Raw genomic sequence first — 22,991 nt, forward strand, 5'->3', positions numbered from 1 at the left:
ACTTTCATAGAGTAATTATTTTGATTAAGTTAGACGATTAAAGTTAGTCTTCCATGAGGAAAGAATACACTTGGGAATCAGTGAGGGATGGACTCCAATCTTCAGAGTGTTCCATCCTGCCAGCATTTTCCAGTTGAATAGAAATTCACTTCCCAATTTGGTTTGTATGACAGTGAATGGGTTGTTAGAACTGAGTGTTTTCTAGGAAAAGTCAGAAGGAGATCAAGAAGAAGAGAAGACAATGTTAATATCCACATGTATTCTTGTAGTTTATCTCAGATTTTTTTTTGCTTTGATGAACAACATCATTACTGAAATAATTAATGTTAATTAATAACTGTGTCATTTTTTGGTAAATGGTAGTTTAGTGTTACAATTAGACTAATTAGTATACACCATAGCTTAGTGACATGACAAATCATAGAGCAGAACATGTTGACTCTTATCCGTTATGATATATTAGTTAATTCACTTGCTCGATAATGACAATAGAGGAGAACAACAAGGAAAGGGGGAGGAACAACAGCAACAACAATAAAGGCATTGTGGCTGCGTTTCCAGGTTTTTGTTTTTCTGACAAATTTTAAGGATTGTTGTCATTTTACATTTTCTTTCTTATTGGAAAATCATATTTTCTGATTGAAACTTTTGAGAATAAGACAATGAATAAATTCAATAAGTGAAAATAAAATATGACTTCCACTTTTGCTGAATTTGCATATGCTGGATTATGCACAGAGTTTTTCTTTTCTCAGATCATGTATGGTAAAATTGACAGCTGTCTGAAACTTTGTCTTGTTTTTTCAGAGCCTATGCGAACCCCAAAGACTCTGAAGATTGCTGAGATACAAGCAAGACGCATTGCCGTGGACTGGGAATCCTTGGGTTACAACATTACTCGCTGCCACACTTTTAATGTCACTATCTGCTACCATTATTTTCGTGGTCACAATGAGAGTAAAGCAGACTGTTTGGACATGGACCCCAAAGCCCCTCAGCATGTTGTGAACCATCTGCCACCTTATACCAACGTCAGCCTCAAGATGATCCTTACCAATCCAGAAGGAAGAAAGGAGAGTGAAGAGACAATTATTCAAACTGATGAAGATGGTATGCTGACATTTCATTCTGTTTAAAAGAGGGAATCATATAACAGGAATATTTTAATTTTTTACAATATTCCCTAAATTACTGAATATTAAATTGGACTCTTAAATCTGCTAAGTTCTCTTCCCTTCATTACAGATTTTGGAATTTTGCATTTTACAAGCCATTAGTACCTCTTCTATTTTTCTAATATTTGAAAACAAGTGTTGCCTATTCCATTTATTCATCAATAGCCTATATGAGCCTAACTATAAAGAAGGCCTCTCAGCTCATGTCTTTAAGTCTCAATAAAGACCCTTGTATGATGTTGGCAGCTTCTCATCCTTTATGTATCTTATTATTATCCACATAACTGAACTGCACTTTGTCCCATTTCTGAATATTTAAGTGATAGGGACAAATATTTATATTAATATTTTAAGATGTCCACACCTGCTTTAGCAGTATTTTCATGATCATGTAAATAATGTAAATAATGAATGCATTTTCTGGTTCAACAAAATTATACACAAAAAGTCTACACATGGCAATATTATAATAATAATACATTCTTTTGGTATAAGACATTTCATTTCAAAATTTCATTTTATGAATGAAGGCATGTAGGCTTAAAGCCTGATCTTTAGTGAACTGAGACAAAGATAAACTTGGAATCAAGAATCTTGGACTTTAAATACTGGCTTTAGTCCCTCTGTAACCTCACTGAATCCTTTTACCTCTCTAGTTGTCCACTCTCATCTCTAAATCAGGTTTAATCAGGCATTCTGGAAGATTCCATCTCCTCCTAAAACCTTGCTTGAATAGCTTGACAGTAGGGCATTTTTGTTTAGGTTTCAGAAAAGTGGTTGTATGTTAAAGCCAGGAGTTCCCAACTTCCCTCAAGTTCTGAACTTTAGGCTCAGATGTCCCTTTTGGAGCTTACCAAGTATGAGATTGCCATGAAGTAGGTTAATATTCTGTAGTTTCGAGAAATAATGATTATTTCAAGCTCTTCCAACCCTGTTTTGTCCTGTTGTTTTATTATAATAAACAGAAGTGAGACCCTTTTCCCACATTTAGCTCAGACTTTGATGGAAACAGTAAACACAGTCCAAACACTATGTGTAGAGTCATTATCATATTACCAAAATTTCAGAGAAGGCTGAGACTTATTTATGATGAATGTACTCTGACATGTTTGAGGTAATCAAACATGACCATCTCAGCTATTATGTTTAAATTTTTCCTAACCAAAGTGGCAGAGTGCCCTAAAACATAAACACGAAATCTTTCACCATTAACCCATGCATCACAAAGACACACACACACCCACACCCCCCCCACACACACACCCTCAACATTCATATATGCAAAACAGAATGGTTAAGAGTGATTGATTCATAGGTAAATAATAAAAATAGGAAGTCTAAGCATGGGTTCAAAAGCTCTGTAAAATCTCTCTCTTCTTGCAAAGTAGGATAAATGCTATGACACTTGGGTCACACTAGACATTTTGTAATCCATGTTTTTAGTAATTAGAGAGTACTCACATGTTTTATTGCTGCACTTAAAAGTTAAATGCATGATTTCTTAATTGGTGATTTTAGACTGAGTTCCATGAGTTATATGCTTTTCTTAGCCAGTCATCCGTTACAAATATAATTGATCTTGATGGTATTGTCTAGTATGGTTTGTTAGTTTGCCTATCCCATAAACAAAAGAACGGAGCCAGGCTTTTATAATCTTTTTCATGTTGCATTATTTTTTAAAACTAAGTGTATTTTTGAGCACACAGAAAACTATATTAATAATCAGGGAATGAATTGCTATAGAAACTTCCCCTAAATTAATCAAAATATACTGTGTTGTTTACTTTATCCAGACATAGTCTTGTAAAAGTAAAATAATATTACTTTTTCTAATTCAGTATTATTTTCAGACCTGATACTTTGCATAATTTTTACTAGTTTAATAATTTTAATTTTCGTATTATTACTTCATAGTGCAGTCATAGAGTATTTTTTTTCCTTTTTGTTTAATATATAATATTTAAAGATTATGTACAAACTTATACAAGGTATTTGTAAGTAGCTAAGTTTTCAAGTGTTGCCCATATGAGCTGTGTTTTTACATAGAATGTTTGATGTGTCTTAATGTTCCTAACGGGGGGAAGAATATCTAAATTATGACCCATTGTTGCAAAGATCGATGGATTATGATGATCTGATTAAGTCGTTCTTTCTAAATTATTGCTGCCCTATATACATAGAAAAAGAATAAATTATCAACCATGTAATAAAAGGGTATAATTATATGAAAAGAATTCTGGGGACATCTATAAATCATGAGAGCAAAGCTAGAATGATTTCCCACCAGAACCCTAAGGTAGAATTTATATTTAATTTATTGCACACGTTTTTTTAATGCATGGGCAGAATTTTTTGTATGAGGTTTTGTTTTCATTTTTTATTCCAGCATTCATGAAAATCAATATTATGAAGTCAGCTCAGCAAAAAGCCTGGTTTGAGGACCTTTTTTGAGAATACAAAGCTATTTTTAAATGCACATTTATTAGATTTTAAAGGCTATCATGCTTATTTAATATAACCTTGTCCCACCCACATTTCATCTTTTCATTCTTTTCCATTTTTAGGGTTATATTTTAAAGGACTTTCTTATTCTAAAAAAAAATTAGCTGAAACAGCTCTCATATAAATCACAAGCAGAGGAACAAAAGTCAGCATTCTGTCTCTATTAAAAGTTGTTGATGTGGAAATGTGAACTGACATTCCCTGCAATCTGTAGACTGTCATGCAGTAGCTTTAGTAACTTTTTGCTGTTTTTACATAAGTCATAAGTGGGTGGAGACATTGCCTGTGCATATAGACTTTGTCTTCCTTCAAATGGAGACAATTAATGAATATAATTGTTCAGTGCCCACACCTCATTCCCACATCTTAATGTATGTCTATAGTTCACCCAAGTGTAGCTTTCTTTCACCCACTCTGCTAATCCAAGTAAAAATCAGTAATATGCACTTTTTATACATAATTTTCTCATACACTCTCCCTATAGGTACTTGAAGCAAATTCTGATGACCAAGGAGAACATGTATGAGAAGGGCATAGAAATAAAAATATTGTAGGATAGCTATTGTCCGATTTCTCCCTCTTTCAATGCAGAATTCTGTAAACATTTTAAATCATTCCTAGTTGGGAACAATTTGAAATACACCCATGCCATTTTATATTATTTACAGGCCAAATTGCATTAAGTCAACCTAGCTATTTATCATTATAATGCCATCAAATGCACACTTCCTCATTATTTGGGCTTTTCCCCTCCACATCCTCCTATCTGCCACCTTCTCTGAGAGATAGGTAAAGATGAAGAAATATCTTTTCCTTAATTGCAATCATAACCTATGACATTTGAGTAGAATGGAAACAACGATTATTCACTTGGAAAACAAACCAGTGCCCATGGCAGCTTCAGCAGTTGCCACAGGTTGCAGAGTGCCTGTTGCAGCCCCCTTACCCTGACAGGATAAGTTGTCTGCACTGATGATATGGGCTGGAGACAGCGGATGGCTTTAGTTCACAGATGCAAGACGTATCTCCCAAAGTTTAGCACTGGCATTTTTCTGTTTACTATGGGTTTCTTTCCTTTATGAATTTATTAATAAATGCCAAATTATGTTTTCTGTCTCAGAGGTCATAGCATCATTCATAGGCTCCTTGTAGATTGAAATAAATCTTACCCCTGTGACACATTCAGGATTTCTTGATGCTACTAGCCACAAAGCAATGCATTTCCTTTGATCCAATGATTTTTAATTTATTTCAATCCTCACAAAATTGCTCTGTACTTTGAAACGGCATTTGTAGATAATGTCATGTGTGAAGTTCAGTGAAACGTTAGATTAAGGGAAAATATTAATTAAAAATCACACTTGCTCAATATTGGGTTGATATTTTCAAAAGGAAGCAAGACTTTAAGCCAAGTACTCCAGATAGTATGTATTTTAAATATTATCAGAGGTAAAATATGGATATTTGCATGACTAGATAGTAGTTAAGTATTTAGTATTTATAAAAGGAACATACACAACAGCAGAAGTCTCTTGTGTTTTGGCAACAGAAGTCAAGGCATCATTCAGCATTGCCACTGGGTTTTGCCATTTATATGACATACCCAAATAAGGATTTGATTGGCAGCTCTTCAAATCTAATCAGACCTGGGGACACTTCAAAAGTCATGATACAAGGGTAGGGTTTGTTGCTCAGTGTTAGAGTGCTTGTCTGTCATATGTGAAGCTCTGGCTTAGATTCTTAACATCATTACAAAAAACAAACAAACAAACAACAACAACAAAAAGCCAAATAAAAGAAAAATACACACCCCCCAAACCAAACAAAATTAAATAAAATGAATTCTTATACAAATTTTTAAGTCCTAAATTGTTTTGGTGTCATAAACTGCTTTGATTTTTAACTATGAAAAATTAAAATTCATTTAAAAGACTGAAGAAATGACACTTGAACCTATTCATCCTGAACAACTGTTTTATTTATTTATTTTTTTACATTACAATAGCCTATTTTATTTTATTTTTTTTATTGGTCGTTCATAACATTACATAGTTCTTAATACATCATATTACACGGTTTGATTCAAGTGGATTATGAACTCCCGCTTTTACCCCGTATACAGATTGCTGTATCACATCAGTTACCCTTCCATTGATTGACATATTGCCTTTCTAGTGTCTGATGTATTCTGCTGTCTGTCCTATTCTCTACCATCGCCCCTCCCCTCCCCTCCCCTCCCCTCCCCTTTTCTCTCTCTACCCCTTCTACTGTAAATCATTTCTTCCATTTGTATTATCTTGTCTTACCCCTCCTTTCCTCTTATATGACATTTTGTATAACCCTGAGGATCGCCTTCCATTTCCATGCAATTTCCCTTCTCACTCCCTTTCCCTCCCACCTCTCATCCCTGTTTAATGTAAATCTTCTTCTCAAGCTCTTCTTCCCTACCCTGTCCTTGTTTACTCCCCTTATATCAAAGGAGTCATTTGGTATTTGTTTTTTAAAGATTGACTAGCTTCACTTAGCATAATCTGCTCTAATGCCATCCATTTCCCTCCAAGTTCTATGATTTTGTCATTTTTTAATGCAGCATAATACTCCATAGTATATAAATGCCACATTTTTTTATCCATTCATCTATTGAAGGGCATCTAGGCTGGTTCCACAGTCTTGCTATCGTGAATTGAGCTGCTATGAACATCGATGTAGCAGTGTCCCTGTAGCATGCTCTTGTTAGGGCTTTAGGGAATAGACCGAGAAGGGGAATAGCTGGGTCAAATGGTGGTTCCATTCCCAGCTTTCCGAGAAATCTCCATACTGCTTTCCAAATTGGCTTCACCAATTTGCAGTCCCACCAGCAATGAACAAGAGTGCGCTTTTCCCCGCATCCTCTCCAGCACTTATTGTTGTTTGACTTCCTAATGGCTGCCAGTCTTACTGGAGTGAGATGGTATCTTAGGGTAGTTTTGAATTGCACTTCTCTGACTGCTAGCGATGGTGAGCATTTTTTCATGTACTTGTTGATTGATTGTATGTCCTCCTCTGAGAAGTGTCTGTTCAGGTCCTTGGCCCATTTATTGATTGGGTTATTTGTTATCTTATTGTCTAATTTTTTGAGTTCTTTGTATATTCTGGTTATTAGGGCTCTATCTGAAGTGTGTGGAGTAAAGATTTGTTCCCAGGATGTAGGCTCCCTGTTTATCTCTCTTATTGTTTCTTTTGCTGAGAAAAAACTTTTTAGTTTGAGAAAGTCCCATTTGTTGATTCTATTTGTTAACTCTAGCGCTGTCTTTTTATAACTATAAAGAGTTTAATAATTATAGCAATAAAAATCAGGGTGATTATTAATGGGCATTCCAATTCTGTGCTGTGTGATTTGCTTCTCAGTCCAAAGAGTGTTAATTATTATTATAATTCATTATTATATGAACTTTGTTTATGGAGACTCTTTGGGGGATTAGTATAATCTTCAAAAAATCTTTCAGGGAAATATAGCTCTGTTCTTGAAACGAATTACAAATAAGATGTTCATGTTATTAGAGGTATGCAAGAGAGAAAACTAGACTACATAATTTATGCAACTCTCTAAGGCAATGGAATATTCTTTTGAATAAAAATAACTTCGCATTTCTATATTTTTATCTTAGAAACTTACAGTCTAATTTTAAGCTCCTATATACTAAAGTCAAGTCAGAAAACTGGTTATATAGCTTACTTTTTAGGTCACATATTTGTTTGTTTTAATTTATATTTCTTTATAATTTTGTATAACAAGTTTACATGATTTACTTTTTCTATTTCTGATGTAAGTATTCTTATAACTCCAAATATCTGTGTTTTTAGTTCCTGGGCCTGTCCCTGTCAAATCTCTTCAAGGAACATCCTTTGAAAACAAGATCTTCTTGAACTGGAAAGAACCTTTGGATCCTAATGGAATCATCACTCAATATGAGGTAGTGAGAGAATGAGGAATTTAACTGAAATGTGGATGGGAGGAATAAGAAGGAGAAACAAAGGGAAAAGTTAGAGGGAAAATAATAGAAAAGAAGTGAGGATGAGAATTAATAATTTTTAAATCTTTTAAGTAAATTCTAGTTTTTTGTTTCTGTTTTAGGGAAGCATAGTTGTTGTCAACAGACTTACTGATGGTTATAATGAATCATCATACAAAAAAAAAAAAAAACCTTGTTTTTCTACAATTAAGAAACTCATTTCACACTGTTTTAGGAGATGTTACTGAGTACCAGTAGTTTCAGTGTAAGAAATTAGTGCCCAATAAAACAAATTATAAACCTGTTCCATACCTTCTTTGCAAATTTGAAGATAAATCATTGTATTTTCAAATATTAAGAGAAGAAAGGAAAGGATAATATCAATTGCACAAATGTGTAGTGCTATTTCTGTATAGTCAATGTTGATTATAGACTAAATTCTAAAATTTCTGGTGACTGCAGAATGAAGCAAGACTCACTAACAGAGTCTTCTATTTTATAACTATGTTAGCATACTTGAATACTGCTTTCATGGAATGTTATATATCTTGGACAAAGTATAAAATGATGTTAATAATGTACATATCTTGAGTACTTTATGTGTTTCATACACATTAAAGTAAGGTGCATGTGGTGGCATATGTCTTTGATCTCAGAAGCTCAGGTAGCAGGACTGCAAGTTCAAAGCCAGCCTCAGCAATTTAGAGAGGCCCTACACAACTTATGGAAAGTTTCTCAAAATGAAAAAGAGCTGAGATGTGGCTCAGTGGTTAAGTGTCCCTGGGTTCAGTCCCTGATACCATTAAAGTATGTAACTACAAAGTTCTGTATGTATGCATGCATATTTAAATGTCATTACACATTAATAAGTTAATACTTATTATTTTAGTTTTTGATGGAAGAAAATACTTATACATTTATTGTCAGATACAAATCTAGTATATCTTATTAATGCATAGATGATTTATAGATGTAAACAGAATGAAAAAAGGGGGTTATTCACAGTTTATCATGACTTATAGTGGGCATCTAATAGGAAACATATATTTTATGACTTCCAACAATCTTTTTACTGCATATTGTAGCAAGTAATATGCAAGTGCTCATTAAAAGAATAAATTAAGCTTCCCATAGAAAGCAAATGTGATGTTATTATCCACACTAGCAATGATGTCTGATAACACATTTTTCGACCTAAACTGGCATTATGTAATAAGATTTAAAATGGAAATGTCCTTGAACTGTTGATTCTACTTCTTTAACTTAATTTACTTAAATCTCTGTTTCAGTTATATCCTCATATGATAATGCATTTCTTAAAACAGGTCAGTTATAGCAGCATACGATCATTTGATCCTGCAGTTCCAGTGGCTGGACCTCCCCAGACAGTGTCCAATTTATGGAATAGCACACACCATGTCTTTATGCATCTCCACCCTGGAACTACCTATCAGTTTTTCATAAGAGCCAGCACAGTCAAAGGCTTTGGGCCAGCCACTTCCATCAACGTGACCACCAATATCTCAGGTATACAATGAAAAATGTGCAAATAGTATTGATTGCACTCTTGCTTTGTAATAGCATGATCTGGAGATTCATATGTCCACTGTGTTATTCATCTCACTCTTTGAATCTTTAATATGTTTATGCATGATTGAAAGCACTTTAAAGAATCATTTAAATACAAATTATTGTTTATATGTCCAATTACAAACACTTTTCACTTTTAATTGACAGTGTTTTTTTTAAAAATTACAATATATTTTTATTAACAATCTTCCAAAGCTCATTATAAATGACAATAGGCCTTATTATACTTTTGATAATTATTATGGTATCAGATTTCTACAAATGGATTTTGCTAAAAGAACAGTAGAGGATCTTTGCTCTAGTATCAGAGTGTCACATACCTTATCTCCATTACGTTTCCCCAAACATTCTGATAATTTTAAACAAACATAGGCTTTTCATTTTCTCTTGGAAATCTCACATAAATTCATCTAAATTTCAGAATAGAAACATGCAGGAGAATTTTAACTTGATAAACAAATGTAATTAAATTTCACATTCCATTAATAATTTTATAGTTTGCATTTGACTACTTTGTTTACAGATGTTATTTCTCTTTCAGTCAAATCACCAGTTAAACCTGATTAAATTCTTGCTAGGAATTAGCATTATAATATGCCCTGAATCTACTCCAGTTTATATGACATTTTATCATATTTATTTAAGGTTACTTAAATAACTATATTATATATGTAACTTGAGAGTTAAATTTGCAAATAAATGTTTTAAAGGACAGCCATACATATATGAAAATATTAATTTTTATTTTTGTCAGTTATTTTCATTCATTTTTAAAATTTTCATTATAGTTCTATATAGAATATACCAATGATACACCACACTACCCATTTAAAATTTTTGGCATTTTTCTGAAACTACAATTTGCATCAAAATGAAGAGACATATCCCTTGCATTGTTCTAAGTCTAAATTTTATTTGGAAATGTGTTTAATATAGTTTAAATTTAAAAGTTTGTATCACCAATGAAATTAGCTATTCCTATATGTTACTTGGTGCAAATTTGAGTTATATATATATATATAACTTTATTAGAATATTTATTAATTTTCTAATAAAGTTACATTTAAAAACTTTATTCATTATATTAAAAAATCTTCAATTTAAAGTATTTATTTACTTACTTTGTTAGAAAATAAGACTTGGTGATATTAGGATGTACAGGAATATGTTGCTAACCTCCAGACTTAGCAGTAGTGCAATAATTGAGTAAGATCTCTCCACAGAAACAGAAACTTTATTTAAGCTTATAAAGCTGAGAATACTAAACAACTGTAAATTCTTAAGAGCCTAATATGTGTGTGTGTGGAGGAGTGTATTTCTCAAGACAAAGGTACTAAGTTTTCAATTGAACACAAAAATATAAAGAAAAGAATTTTCATCTAATTTTTCTTTGAATCATTTATTTGTATCAACCTCAAAACAATAAGTATTTGACTGTACTTTAAAAATTTCCTTCCCATTTCCATATATTGAGAAAAAGTAGAAATTAAAGTCAGGCTAATAATATTGATGGTTAATATGGTTCTCAATATCACCTGGAATTTTTGAGTAATTTATTATTTATATATTGAGTCCAATAGTTGTATCCCCAAGCATCTTTAAAGCAATTAAGAGGAAGGTGAGATTAGGTTAATGGTTGAATGTCTATATGAATGTGCATAATAAATACACATATGCACATATACATAATGCACATATACATAGAGTGCATGTACTTTATTAATATTGTTGATTCTACTTCCTAAATTATACTTGGTTACTAATTTAACTCCTCCTTATATCATTGTTCCTTTTTTTATTTTTCATCGGTACCATATTTTAAATACATATTTGAGGTGCTGTGGTTGTGATGCAGTGGTAGAACACTTGCCTGCCACGTGTGAGGCACTAGGTTCAATCCTCAGCAGTGCATGTAAATAAATAAAATAAAGGTCCATTGACAACTAAAAACCTTTTTTAAAAAAAAATAAATACCTGTTTGAAATATCTAAGTGATATCTCAGCCTTCAGACTTACTTCAATATATTTTCCTGTATTTCCTTCTTAAATATTGTTTTAGTCAGTTGTGTTTTTGTTATTGCTATTGTTGTTTTTTCCTGCTGTGATAAAAATACCTGACAAGAACCACTTGAGGAGGAAAAGTTTGTTTAGGGAGCTCAGGGTTTCAGAGGTCTTAGGCCATAGATGACTGATTCAGTTGCTCTGAAGCACAGGGGAGGTAGAATATCATGGTGGAATGGCTTGATAGAAGAACACCACAGGTAACATGGCCTCAGGAAGCAGAGAGTAATAGACTTCACTCATCAGGGACAAAATATATATTCCAAAGACGTATCCTCAATGACCTACTTCCTCTAGCTACACCCTGCCTGCCTTCAATAACCAGTCAGTGAATCCCTATCAGGGGATTAATTCACTGATTGGGTTAAGGCTTTCATAACCCAATAATTTCACCTCTGAATCTTGCATTGTCTCACACAGGAGCTTTAGGAAGACACCTCATATCTTAACCATAACAAATATTTTCAAATGTTAATATACCCAGTAAGATAATGTCCACTCACCTACCCATGACTAGCATCTGTGGTCCTTCATTGTACAGCTCCTCTCATCTTTCACTGCTCCCATGAATCCAAAGTCCAGGCATATCAAGTTGCTTGCAGTTTTTAGAGCACACAGTCCTTCTAGGTATTGCATCTTCAAACACTCTGCTTCCTCTCTCTAGAATCTTAGTCCATGCTGTCTCTTTCTGATGAGTTTTTAGTTCTATCTTAATTTTCAACACAAATATTCCCTAAATCATGAAATCTTCCCTGTTTCTTTGTCCCAGCTTCCAACACAAAAGTAAAAAGTGTGGACCAACTTTACCAGGGAAACTTCTAGAAATGTCCAGGATCAGGTCTTTTTCCCAACCTACTGAAACCTTAACTGTAGAGGAGATGGGAGTAATCTGTTTAAGCAGCCCTCGGGGTCCTTCTGACCTTAGTCATATGGTACTCAGTATTTCAACAAATTAACAGTCTTCCTCTTTGTACCAGCTATCAGTTTGGTATAGTTTTTGTTTTTTGTTTATAAGACTCTCATGCTTCATAAAATATTAATTCCTTTGTTCAATGAATAGATAAGATTCTTCAAATAATTTATTACCTGACATTTTATCTCAGTTTTTTTTTTTCTGGAAATAGACACATTTCACTGGGTACGTATCTTTCAAATATCTTTCTACATAAAAATAGTTAAAAAGAAATTGTAGTTACTCTTTCACCTATCTTAAGTTTAGGAAAACTCTATTTCCCAATTAAATACTATTCAATATTCTTTTTATTTTAAGAATCTGGCAATTAATGCACTGTTGTTCTTTATAAATAAAAGCTGATGCCCATTAGCCACACTCGCCTGATATGTTTCCATTGTGATCACTGAGAGGAAAATGATCCAAACAAGAACACTAAGTCTTTCTGCAACATTTAGAGTGTAAATAGTTCCATCCTGCCAGGTAGACTTAACTCAACTTATGCCCTTGCTACCTCCAGATCTTCATAAGTCACTCCAGAGCCAGTGCTCCTGATTCTGCTATTCCCATCTTCTCCCCATCTCTTCATTGCTGATTTGAAAGTCTCCAGAAACTAACTGAACACATCTTCATAAAATGCTTAAAATGTGTAATCACAAGTTGCCAGATTATTTTAAAAATTTCAGCAACAATTTTGATTTTATAGTTTTTTATGCTTTACATTCCTGGGGTTAAGTTTCAGTGGCTGGTGTTATGCTTCAAAATATGTTGTATTATACTGTAGATAATTGGGGGTTAAATTCATTTTTCCTTAAGTTAGGAGCATTTGTTTATATTGACTCATAGTACAGTTCTGTGACTTGATTAAATTTTTTTTGTTTGTTTCATTGATCAGCTCCAACTTTGCCAGACTATGAAGGAGTTGATGCCTCTCTCAATGAAACTGCAACCACAATAACTGTATTGTTGAGACCAGCTCAAGCCAAAGGTGCACCTATCAGGTAAGAGGGGAAATAAAGGTTAGAGAAAAAAAAAAAAAAAAACAGTGGGAGAGAGGCTTTCTGAATGGTTGCTTAGCAGCAAATAAAGCCATTCATTTCTGAGATATTGATTTGACAATTAGTATCATGAAGGTTTACTGTTTCTTTGTTTTTGTTTGTTTTTCATTTAGACAATGCCTGCAAATAGACCTACAGTTAAAAGCAAAATTATAAGAGGATTTTTGAGATATTTATGAACCAAATCATTCACCGCTACACTGATTTTAGAGTACTGATCTTTTTATCTTTCTCTCATTCTTTTTCTTTAGCCCCATTTTATTTTACTTCCTCTGTTGGAATCTCTGGTATAAAACCTTTGAAGATATTTGTCAAAAATAGGATGAGGAAATAACTCTTGTCCACTGCAATAAATAAGTTATGAATAATTTCATATGAGTGATTGAAAACAGGGAGCTTTGAGGGAATAAAAGCCAAAAAAGTTATAAGGAATGAAGCGTATGTGACCTTTTAATTCCTGAATTGTTCCATGTGAGAAATTCCATAGTAAATATTAAAGTTCAAATTGACATTTCATTTGTCTTTCCAATAATAAAACCTTTCATATTACTTAATACCCATCATTTTCATAAAATTGTGAGCAGCTGTTTTTAAGGAAGAGTCAAATTATGCTATCCATTTTAATTTATGCACATCTGTTATTAGATGAGTATTTAAAATTTAAGCACATTTCTATTTAAAACTGGTAGATTTTGTAGGAATTTTGTTATCAGACTTCTGATTAAAAGTAAATCAAGTCACAAACTAAGTATAGATATTTCACAATTGAATTATCTCAAATTATTTACATATTTTTTGTTGAAAAAATTAATCTTTGATCTATGTGTAAAATGAACACATGTGACTTTATGAAAACATATTAACATTCAGATAATCCTGTGTTGCTGAAAGGATATAAATATTTTACTAATTAAAAAAATATATTGAATAAAAAATGTGAGCCAGAAAGGAAACTCTTGATTCTGGGTAAAAATCAGAGGATATACCACACTACAGAAAACGTGAAGTGGTTGAGAGTACTTGTAATGTAAACACTTGTGAAGTGCTGGCTACTTGAAAATTCAAAGTAAGTACACAGTGCTATTCATGAATCAGTGATCTGTGAGTGAATCTGATTGCAGATCCAAAGGAGAAAGAATATGCATGTGCTCAACATCTTTCTCTATTGACAAGTAATCAGGGTCATTCACATATTCCTACCTATGATAAAATTTTACTTTGTAGGGGTTCAATTCTGATACTGTTGTGTAAATGAGCTCTCAGATTCTTGCATTTGTCTTTTAAGAGTTACGTATTTGAGTGAATTCAGCTCTTCTTAATGTAAGTTGCAAACACAGATTATTATTATTATTTATTACATTGCTATGCTATATAACTTATATAAACTCTTTAATCATTTAATTGTGTTTTTCCATAAACTTTCCATGTATTAAGTGCCTGGTATTGTTCTAGAGTTGTAAATAAAAATAAAGTGACCACAAAAAAGCAGAGGGCCTTTGCCCAGATTTATCATGGACAATTAAGGTACCTGCAGACTCATAAATCTTTTGCTCAGGTGGTTCTCAGGAACCTAGTATATTATCTATAACACATGTTAAAGTCAAAAGTATTATATTTTGTTTACCATTATGTAGCACATAATTTCCAATTAGCAAGAATTCCTCTAGTTCAAAGTAGTAGTTGTGCAAAAATATCCTAGCTAATGATGTGTCCTCTTTTGCTGACATAGAAATAACACTTTTTGTATTTATTGGCAAGACATTTGAAATTTTCTAGAATTGAGATCAATGACTCCGAATTTATAGTCCAAGAGATGAATAAAAAATAAATAAATAGATAAATAAATAAATAAATAAATTCTAGAATACTACAAAAATAATTAATAATATAAACAATAATTTTTAAAAGACAAATAACTACCAAGGAAAAAAATCTAACATCAACTTATAATTTAATCCCACCAAGCCATATTTAGTTTATTTGTAGAGGCTTGCTCAGCTACAGGTGGGGCCAACAGACAGAGCCAGCCTGGTCTAATTGGGGAGTTTGGCTCCTATGAACTGTGCTTTTTTTTTTTTTTCTCTAAGTTCTCCTGTCAGATGGTCCTCTCTTTTTCCCTCCAATGATATTACTACCTACCACTAACTGACATCTTCTCATGAGACTATCCACTATAGTACCCTAATTTTTTTTCAATGAGAACCCAATTTGATACAATCATTATATCACTAATTATATGGCGTGGGTCTGCAAATCTTTGTTTGGATCTCCTTAACTTCCTTCTGCTGTACTGAAACTGTTTGACTTTCTGCTCAATTTCTTCTTTACTTGTTGGCCTAAAAGAATCTTTTCTCTGGTGGGTGTTGATTGGTGTCATTCCACTCTACCTGTAGCCTCCCCCAAAAGCCAGAACTATTTACCTATCATTAGCTCAACCTCCTGAGAGCATCCGGATCTTAATTCTCTGATGATATTGGCCCTAAATACTGAGTCTATCCTTGCTATTTTATAACTGTATTAGTCTCCATTTCTTTTTAGTTTACCATTAGTTTTTCCCAACTCCAGTGGAAATGAACATTCTTTCTGCCTGGTGTTTCTAGTATCAAACTACAATTCTATCTGGAAAATTCTGTTTTATAGAGTTTCTATGTTATGTTTAGTTAGTTTTACTATGAAGGCTAAGAGTAATAATAGACTCAATAACATTCTACGTATGTTAGGACCTGAGCTGGATACTTGAAATAGAATTTGCCTAAAGCAGTTTAGTATATGCCTGGGAATAGGGATGGTAGATTTATAACTGATGACTGATAACAATATTGTATTATTGCACTGACAGTTGATAGAAAATTCAGTGCTAAACCACAGGAACATATCCGTAATAACACTAAATGTGAATGCTCTCAACTCCCCAATTAAAAGATATAGATTACCAGAATGCATAAAAAAATCAAAACAAGATAGAACCACATGCTGTTTTGCAAGAGGTTCATTTAATATGTAACAACACTGGTAGGCTGAAGATGAAAGATTGGGGGACAAAATTCTACACAAATGGAGTCTGAAAACAAGCCATAGAAGTTCTTCTCATATCTGACAAAATTGATTTTAAGTAAAATGAATCAGAAGCAACAAAGGCAGCCATTACATCCTGGTAAATTGAACAATTCAACAAGAAGGAATAACAGTAGTATAATATATTCCCCAAATGTCATTATACCCAATTACATTTTTAAAATACTCATTGATATTAAATCCCAAGTAAACCCCAATACAATAATACTGGGATACTTCAACACACCTTTATCCCAATAGACAGGTCATCAAAGAATAAAATCAATAAGGATATATCCAACCTAAATAATACTGTAAATCAGTTGGATCTAATAGACATCTACAAAGTATTTCACCTCAAAACAGCTAAATTTAGTTTCTTCTCAAAAGCTGATGAAGCCTTCTTCAGAATAAACCATATTCCGAGTCACAATGTAATTCTCAGCAAAATTTTTTTAAAAAAAAGATAAGATCCCATATCAGACCATAATCGAATGAAACCAGAAATCAACAGGGAGTAAAACAGCAGAGACCATGCAAACATATAGAGATAAAATAACACTCATTTAGATGAAGAATGAATCAAAGAACAAATGAGAAAAGAAATCAAAACATTCTTAGAAACAAAAGAAAACAAATGTTCAACTTATTAAAATCTCTGAGACAGTTTAAATCAGTACTAAGAGGAAAATTTATTGCATTGAGAGTTTACATTATAAATTAGATTCCAAATAAATATACATATGCTCTACTTTACAGCCTTGGGGAAAAGAAGAACAATTAACTGCAAAATTATTAGATGATAGGAAATGATAAAGATCAGAGCAGAAATTAATGAAATTGAGAATAAAAAAAAATACACAGCATCAATGCAACAAAGAGATAGCTCTTTGAATAAATAAATAAAGTTGATAAACTCTTAGACCAAACTAACCAAAAAAGGGAGAAGGCCCAAATCAACAACATTAGAGATAAAAATGGAAATATCTCCATAGATACTTCTGAAATCCAGAGGATCATTAGAAATTATTCTGAAAATTTATATTACAATAAACTACAAAGTCTAGAAGTCATTAAAAATTTCTAGACACATATGATATGCCAAAATTGAGCCAGAAAGATATAGAAAACCTAAATAGACCAATATCAAGTAATGAAATTGAAACTTCAATTATCCAAAAGCACAGAATGGATGGATTCTCAACTGATCTTTACCAGACAAACATTTTTTTCATTTTTACCACTTCTATTGAATAGAGTTCTTAAAACTCTATCCAGAGAAATCAAGCAAGAGTAGTAAAGGGATACAAATTGCAAACAAAGAAGGCAAACTTTCACTGTTAGCTGGTGACATAATCTTATATCTAAAAAACTCCCCTCCCCTGCAAAAAAACTATCAGAAGACTTTTAGAGCTGATAAATAAATTTAAATCAATAGCTCCTCTGTATTCCAAGAGTGACAATCAGCTGAGAAAGAAATCAGTAAAATCATCCCTTTTCCGATAACATCAAAAAATAAAATTGGAATTTAGTCTAACCTAGGTGTTTAGAAGTTAATATAACTCTACAATGTAAACTAAAGAACACTGAAGAAAAACATTTAAAACTTTGGAAGATGGAAAGACATCCCACGTTCTTGTACAGGCAGGATTAATATTGTGAAAATGGCCATACTACCAAGGGCAATATACAGATCCAATGAAATAGATATCAAAATACCAATGACATTTCTCATAGAACTAGAAAACAGTAGTCCTTTGGAAGAATAAGAAACCAAAAATAGCCAAAACAATATTGAGCAAAAACAGCAATGTGGGAGGCATCATGATACTTCAAATTATCTACAGAGCTAAAGTCACAAAATAGCATGGGATTGGCATTAAAGTAGGCATGAGTATAAATGGAATAGAAAAAAACAAAGACAAACCCAAATATTTATAGCCATCTGATACTTGACAAAGGTGCTGAAAATATATGTCAGAGAAAAGACAACCTTTATTAACAAATGGTGTGGGAAAACTGGATATGCATATATAGAAGAATTAAATTAGATTTCTATCTTTCACCCTGTACAGAATTCAAATCAAAATGATTTAAGACTTAGGCATCAGAAACCATATAACTGTTAGCAGAAACCATAGGGTCAACATTCTATCTTATAGTTCAGGTACTGACTTCCTCAACAAGATCCCTAAAGCTCAAAGAAATAAAGCCAAGAATCAATAAGTGAGATGACAACAAATTAAAAAGATTCTGCACATTGAAGTTATCAATTGAGTGAAGATAGAGCCTACAGAATGAGAGAAAATTTTTGCCAGCCACTCCTCTGCCAGGGGATTCATATCCAGAATATATAAAAAAACACTAAAAAATCAAGACCAAAACCACAAATAACCCAATCAATAAATGGGCAAAAGAACTAAATAGAAATTTCTCGAAAGAAGAAATATAAATGGCCAACAAGTATATGAAAAACAAATATCCCTAGCAATCGGGGAAATGAAAATCAAACTACACAAAGATTTCATCACACCCTGGTCAGAGTGGCAGTTATCAAGGACATGACCAATAATAAGTGCTGGCAAGGATGTGGGAGAAAAGGTACACTTATACATTGCTAATGGGACTGCAGATTAGTACATTGGAAAGTGGTGTGGAGACTACTCAAAAAACTAGAAATGAGACAACCGTATGACCCAGCTATCTCACTCTTCAGTACTTATCCAAAAGAACTAAAATCAGTATATTTTAGTGATAGAGCCATTTCAATGTTTCTAGCAGCACAATTCACAGAAGCAAAATAATGGAATCAGCACAGATGCCCCTCAACTGATAAATAGATCAAGAAAATGTGATATATATATATATATATATATATATATATATATATATATATATATATATATAGAGAGAGAGAGAGAGAGAGAGAGAGAGAGAGAGAGAGAGAGTGTGTGTGTGTTTCACTCAGTCATAAAAAAAGAATGGAATAATGGCATTTGCTTGGAAGTGGATAGAAATGAAGAAAATCATGCTAAGTAAAATAAGCCAGACTTGGAAAAACCAAGGTCTTATGTTTTCTCTCATGTGTGGAAACTAGAGCAAAGTAAGGGAAAGAAGGAAGAGAAGGCAAAGGAGGGTATAGAATATCATAAATATATAAGGTAGATCAGTGGAATAAAAAAAAGAACATGAGGGAGGAATGGAAGAAGGGAAAGTGATAGGAATATGCAATTAATTTAACAATATCATGTTACATATATAGATGTACCAAAAATAATTCCACCTCTATGTACATGTAGGAAATACCAATCATGAATAAATAAATAAAGAAGTGATAGGAAGATACAGGAGAAGAGGGAGAACAAGGGTGGGAAGGAAGGAAGAAAATGAGGGAAATAGGGGCTGAAATCACATTCTTTTCATGTGTTTATCTTGTCCAGTGAACCCAAATATTATGTATAAATATAATGCTGTAAGAAAAAAAAAAGAAAATGTGGTACTCATGCTGGGTTTTGAAGGAGAGGGAGACATAAGGTAGTCCAAGGGTCATTTTAAATAAAGTGGAGAGGTTACTGAGAAGAGAAGGGATGGTGGGCCTTCCAAGTGATTGCAAAGCAAATGAAGGCATATGTGACACAGCTAGGTGAGTTCAAGTACTGCAAGAAGTTCAGGTCATTGGCAGTGAAGGGTATATGGGAAAGGAGACAGCAGCTGCTCAAGAGATAAGCAGGAGCCAGAAGGAGAGTCTATATAGTGCCAGACTGAAAGCTGAAGATGGCCCCAGGACTGTAAGCAAACGTCACCAAGTGCTCTTTTATATTTTAGAAAGATCACTCTTATAGGTACATAGAGAATGCAGGCTGAAGCCTGGAATGGTCCCAGTGAATAGAGCTAATGGACCCCCAAGACAGGAGCAATAGAGCTGCACACAATCAATACGTGGTTCTTACATAAGGTCCTAGTTAGGGAGTATGTATGAGTCTTGGAAGAAAGGAAAATAGGGTACAAACCTTAAATGAGAGATGATGGTAGCTTTTATTTTAGAAGTAGTAGCAGAGGGAAAAAAATTACCCAAGAATTTGAAATTGTTGAATAGAAACAAATATTTTTGGCATCAATACCCCAAATCAAAAATGTACACCCTCCCTTGGAAGGAAGGATAATTTATCTCTAGGACATTATGGTGTGGATAGAAGAAATGACAGATTTGCCATGGAAACTCCTCTTTCTGGACAACACAGCACTCAGTAGCACCAGGCACACAGACCTTCTGTCACCCAGTAAGCCTGCCTAGCTGTGTCGATGAGCCACACATGTGAGGTGATCCTGGCAAGTAGGTTCTGCCAGTTGGTTGTAGTAAAACTCATTTTTTAATTTCATGATCATTCTAAAGATGGAAAGTCACTGCCTGACACAACTACTGTGTTGCCTCTCCTTACAACCTCTCTGAAATCTAGACTTAAAACTGTCATCACTTGATAATCATTGCTCTTTTATTCATTCAAAATGAATGTGTCCTACATTTCAAATCAATTTTGTAGAATACATAACTTCTTTAATTTTTCTCTAAACAGTAGAATATTGTAAAAACACAGACAAGTTCCTTTGATAATTCAGTTTATTAAAAGGTGTAATAAATGAATGTGCATTTTATTTCAGAATTTTTCAAATTATAAGCTGTACCTATGTTAAATTATCAAGAAGATACCCAATCTAAAGTTAATTTATTTCCTGGGTAAACTCTAATTTTTCATTTAAGGGTCATAATTTTTAAAGATCACATTTTTAAAAGTGAGGTAATTAGGATATAAAGTCATTAAATAGAATTCAAACCACCATTTCTCTTCAATTAGGAAAAAATATTGTCTAAAAAGTCAAGTGATAACATAATAAAAATACATATCTAACCATAGATATGATCCATTCAAACTACATATGTTAGTGACCTTCCTTGGGTCACTTGGTTACTGTATTAGTCACCTTTCCATTACTATGACAAAATACCTGAGAAAACAACTTAAAGGAGGAAACACTTATTTTATGGTTTCAGAAGTTTCAGTCCATTCTCACTTGGCTCCATTGTTTTTGAGGCCTATGGTAGGACAGACATAGAGAAAAGCTGCTCATCTAAATGAGGCCAAGAAGCAAAAACAGAGAAGGAGGAGGCGGAGACAAAATATACCCCTCAAATAAATATTCTTTCTTTGTCATTTTCTGTGCATAAAGAGCTCAGGATCTAAGTTAAATCAAATAAAGGTTATTTTAATTTCATGCATATACTGCAAAATCATAGTAGGTAAAATTGTTTCTGCCAGCAAGTAGAAGGAGGTGTACCCTTTCTGGTAAATCTTCCCAGCCTTTAGATGACAGCAACCCCAGCCAACAGCTTCATTCTGACCATGTGAAAAACCTTGAGCCCCACCTAGCAAAGCCACTCTTGAATTCCTGATCCCCAGATACTATGAGCTAATAAATGTTTGTTGCTTTGAGCCACAAAGTTTTTGAGCAATATATTATGTAGGAGGAAATAAGAAATATATATAATCACACAACTGAAATTTCCTCTTCTATCAAGTTTGCTCAAAGACCGTTTTATCACATAGGTCTTTCTTAACACTCCCTACAAAATAACACTCTCCACTCCCATCATTTCTTGTTTTCCTTATCTTGCTTTACCTTCTTCAGAGCATTTATCTCTTCCTGACATATTATGTATTTTTTGTTTTATTTATGTATTTTATTTATATCTTTCCACTAAAATGTAAGCAGATACTTTCACTACTGTGTTCTTTATTGCAAACTGAGTACTAACAATAATTTGTGGCTTGTAACAGGTGCCTAATAAACATTTAGTGAATAAATGGGGATATTAAAAATATATCTTTAATGAATTTATAATATATTAAAGAAAATACATACATCTGAAGAATTTATGACAGTATAATACCCAATAGTATGTGTTATGTCCCATGTTCATGATATAAGCAATAAACTTTATTAAGAAAGGGATTTTTTTTTACTTTTTTTAAAGTCCCAGAATTTCTGGGGATACCTTTGAGGTTCTGATCAGTGAGTCTGGGTCATGTAGTTGGTGTCAGTTTCTTAGGTTGAAAAAGCATCCCATATTTTTATGAATTCTATGTCTGTGTCATTCAACTACCTCCACCTCAAAAATTACCTATATGGGCTTTGGCAGACTGAGTACTGAGGAGTGAACTAGTCAGAGAATGCTTTGTGGGAAAGCAGAAAAGCTAGATGAAGAGGGAGGAGGAAAACCTCAGCAGTGTGTATAGTGTGTTGAGTTGCCACTGGTCACACCAGTTTTCAATGGACAATATTTATTGGAAAATGAACAGATATGTAAGCCCATGGGTGTGGTAAGATATTAATCCCAGAATAAATAGTACAGAGTTTGACATGTGAAATAATAGAAGTGAAGAGAAGGGAAAGAAATGGTACATTAAAAGGCATTATGAAGATGTGTTACAGTGAGATGAGACTTGTTAAAATTAATGCCAGGATTTTGAGCTTTGCCAGTTTAGTAACTAATAATTCAGTAATTAATAATTCCTCTATATAAACAGGGAAGTCATGAGAGAAGTAGGTT

The 22,991-nt window shown here is 33.2% G+C and overlaps 1 protein-coding gene across 8 annotated transcripts in view; it reads left to right on the top strand.

Moving 5' to 3' along the window:
- Ptprk (protein tyrosine phosphatase receptor type K) overlaps positions 1-22,991 on the top strand; it is a 527,087-nt gene that overhangs the window by 395,812 nt on the left and 108,284 nt on the right. For all 8 annotated transcript variants that reach the window (XM_026380467.2, XM_026380483.2, XM_026380491.2 and 5 more), the window contains exons 8-11: positions 808-1,110; positions 7,521-7,630; positions 8,995-9,196; positions 13,168-13,273. In XM_026380467.2, the coding sequence (XP_026236252.2) occupies positions 808-1,110; positions 7,521-7,630; positions 8,995-9,196; positions 13,168-13,273 (721 nt within the window). The remainder of the gene's footprint in view (positions 1-807; positions 1,111-7,520; positions 7,631-8,994; positions 9,197-13,167; positions 13,274-22,991) is intronic.

Source organism: Urocitellus parryii, chromosome 8, assembly GCF_045843805.1.
Source record: "Urocitellus parryii isolate mUroPar1 chromosome 8, mUroPar1.hap1, whole genome shotgun sequence".
NCBI classification, from domain to species: domain Eukaryota; kingdom Metazoa; phylum Chordata; class Mammalia; order Rodentia; family Sciuridae; genus Urocitellus; species Urocitellus parryii.